This window comes from Protopterus annectens, chromosome 12.part0, assembly GCF_019279795.1.
Source record: "Protopterus annectens isolate FY-2018-M chromosome 12.part0, PAN1.0, whole genome shotgun sequence".
Taxonomy (NCBI): Eukaryota; Metazoa; Chordata; order Ceratodontiformes; family Protopteridae; genus Protopterus; species Protopterus annectens.
This window is the reverse complement of record NC_056746.1, coordinates 297,394,448-297,396,853: the sequence shown is the minus strand read 5'-3', so window position 1 is coordinate 297,396,853 and position 2,406 is coordinate 297,394,448. Positions and strand designations below refer to the sequence as shown.

Sequence of the window (2,406 nt, the reverse complement as noted above, 5' to 3'; positions counted from 1 at the left end):
AAGGAAGGTCACATGCTACTTTCAGTTTTGTTGTAGGATGTTGCAGTATGAAGAATCAATAGTTTAGCTTATACTTAACTGGATTTTTTTCAACTGTGTAATGAAAGTACAAAGTCTAGGTTTCTGAAATTGTGCAAAACAGCCATTCATACACATTTCTCATTTCTTTTAATGATAATGCAATCCCACTTCAAACAATTCTAAGTCCCTCCCTGAAACTGTAGTTTATTGTACTACTGAAATTAGTGACTTTCTGAATTTTAAGTCTACAGTTTAAACTTCTTACATATTTCTGTTTTACTGCTTTGGTTTGTATTTCACTGGCTATGTAATAGATAACTATGGCAATGTTATTGTACTTTGATCCAGTGATAAAGAAAACAATGCTGTGGTTTGCTGAATGTTAAGACTTCAGAAAAGTCTGAATTGATGCTACACAGACAGATGAAAACATAAAACTTCTTTCAATTCATCTAGCTATGCTGGATTTATCTGCTGCAAGTACCAAGGATGTATAAAAGCCTCTATATAATAAGTATCCTTGCCCTGTTTGTGCCCATTCAGGGCATTGGGAAAACACCTACCAACTTTTTCATAAATGATGACAAAAAATTAATATTCCCTGTACAGACTCAAGGAAAGTTTACTGTATGCTCTGATCATAAAAATGCAATGGTGACAATCAAGCATTTTCTTACAGTAACCTCTTATAACCCAAATATATTATATATCGTCAATGTAAGTGGCAGTCTGACTGATCTGAATACGTTTCAGATCTCTGTGAAGTCTGGGGAAGAAGGAGAGACATACCTGAAAATCCAGCTGTGGAATAAAGTAGGTGACAGAAGTATCCTGGTGGAAGAAAAGGACAGGATTAACGTCATAGTAACAAATATGCAGCAACTGTCGGTTTATGACCAAATCGAAAACAGTGGTGTGAACATTTTGGTTCTTTTTCTTCTTGTGATAATCCTACTTAACAAGTGTGCATTTGGCTGCAAGGTAGAACAAGAAACTATACAGAACCTGCGCAAACAACCTCTCCCTCTAATTCTTGGAGCTTCAGTCCAGTTTGTCATAATGCCATTCTATGGATTCATTTTAACTAAAGTGTTTGCAATGCCTAATGCTTTGTCAGTGGGGTTCATCATGACGTGTTCTTGTCCTGGTGGAGGAGGTGGATATCTCTATGCTTTACTTTTGGAAGGGGACATAACACTGGCAATCACTATGACTTGTTTCTCTACATTACTGGCAGTTTTCACAATGCCCATTAATTCAGCAGTATATAGTAGGATTCTTGGACTTTCCAGTTCTTTGCACATCCCTTTCCTTAAAATTATGGGGACATTACTTTCCATTGCCTTTCCTATATCACTTGGCATACTTATTAAACAAAGACTTCCTAAAGTGGCAAAAACCCTTGAAAGTATAATCAAACCATTTTGCATTGTAATAGTGACTGTAGGCATTTATTTAGGCTTTGAGTTGGGATCCACATTCATTGTAAGCTTAAAAACAGATTTAGTTCTGTTGGGAATGTTAGTCCCAGCATTTGGACTATGCCTTGGCTACTTCCTTGCAAGCAATGTTTTCAAACTTCCAGTTCCTATTTGCAAGACTGTTGCTATTGAAAGTGGAGTACAAAATAGTTTCCTGGCTTTAGCTATTTTACAGCTGTCCTTTTCTCGGGGAGAAGCCAACTTGTCATCTGCAGCTCCTTTTGTTGTTGCTGTAAGCACTGGCACTGAAATGCTTTTTCTGGTTCTATTCTATACAGTAAGACAACAGTGTAATAAGAAGCATGGTCGGCTTACAGTTTCACCAGGTAAAATGTGAGAAAGACAGATGCAAGCTGGTAATAAGCCATGATTGGATAGAATTAAAAGGCTTTAACTGCATGTAGCAAACAGATAAGGTGCAAATCAAAGCACTGGTGCCCATTGACCTCTAAAATAACGTAAAGTACCTTTATGATTTATAAAAAAGTGAAATAATTGTGTGTGTGTGTGTGTGTGTGTGTGTGTGTGTGTGTGTGTGTGTGTGTTTAATCTAACATCAGCATTTTAATATGTTGGAAAGTAATGATAAAACTTCTCTTGGTGAATATGTTGTAAATATATTCATGAAGAACCAGGAAAGTGCTAAAAAGGAATTTTCTCTTTTTACTGCTTTTTAATTAATATAATTTAGTTTTCTTGACTGTGATTTGAAAAGTTCTTTCTGTACACTGTATTAAAAATTCACATACATAAAATGTATTTCTGTGGCAAACCAAACTGGAAAGTAGACATGTAACTCCATTTCTTGCATACTTACAACAGCAGTTAGACTCTGTTGTCACAATTTACTGCTGATTGTCTCCCTTTTTTTATGTCATCATGCCTGAGACACTGTATGTTTCAT

At 36.0% G+C, this 2,406-nt stretch overlaps 1 protein-coding gene across 1 annotated transcript; it reads left to right on the top strand.

The window, feature by feature from the left end:
* The first annotated feature begins 358 nt into the window (after positions 1 to 358).
* On the top strand, positions 359 to 2,016 carry SLC10A5 (solute carrier family 10 member 5). Its single transcript, XM_044090544.1, has one exon. The coding sequence runs from the start codon at positions 511 to 513 to the stop codon at positions 1,837 to 1,839; it is 1,329 nt and encodes a 442-aa protein (XP_043946479.1). The 5' UTR covers positions 359 to 510; the 3' UTR covers positions 1,840 to 2,016.
* Positions 2,017 to 2,406: the final 390 nt, after the last annotated feature.

Coding starts and splice junctions, on each gene's coding strand:
- SLC10A5 (XM_044090544.1), top strand. CDS start 511: ATGTATAAAAGCCTCTATATAATAAGTATCCTTGCCCTGTTTGTGCCC.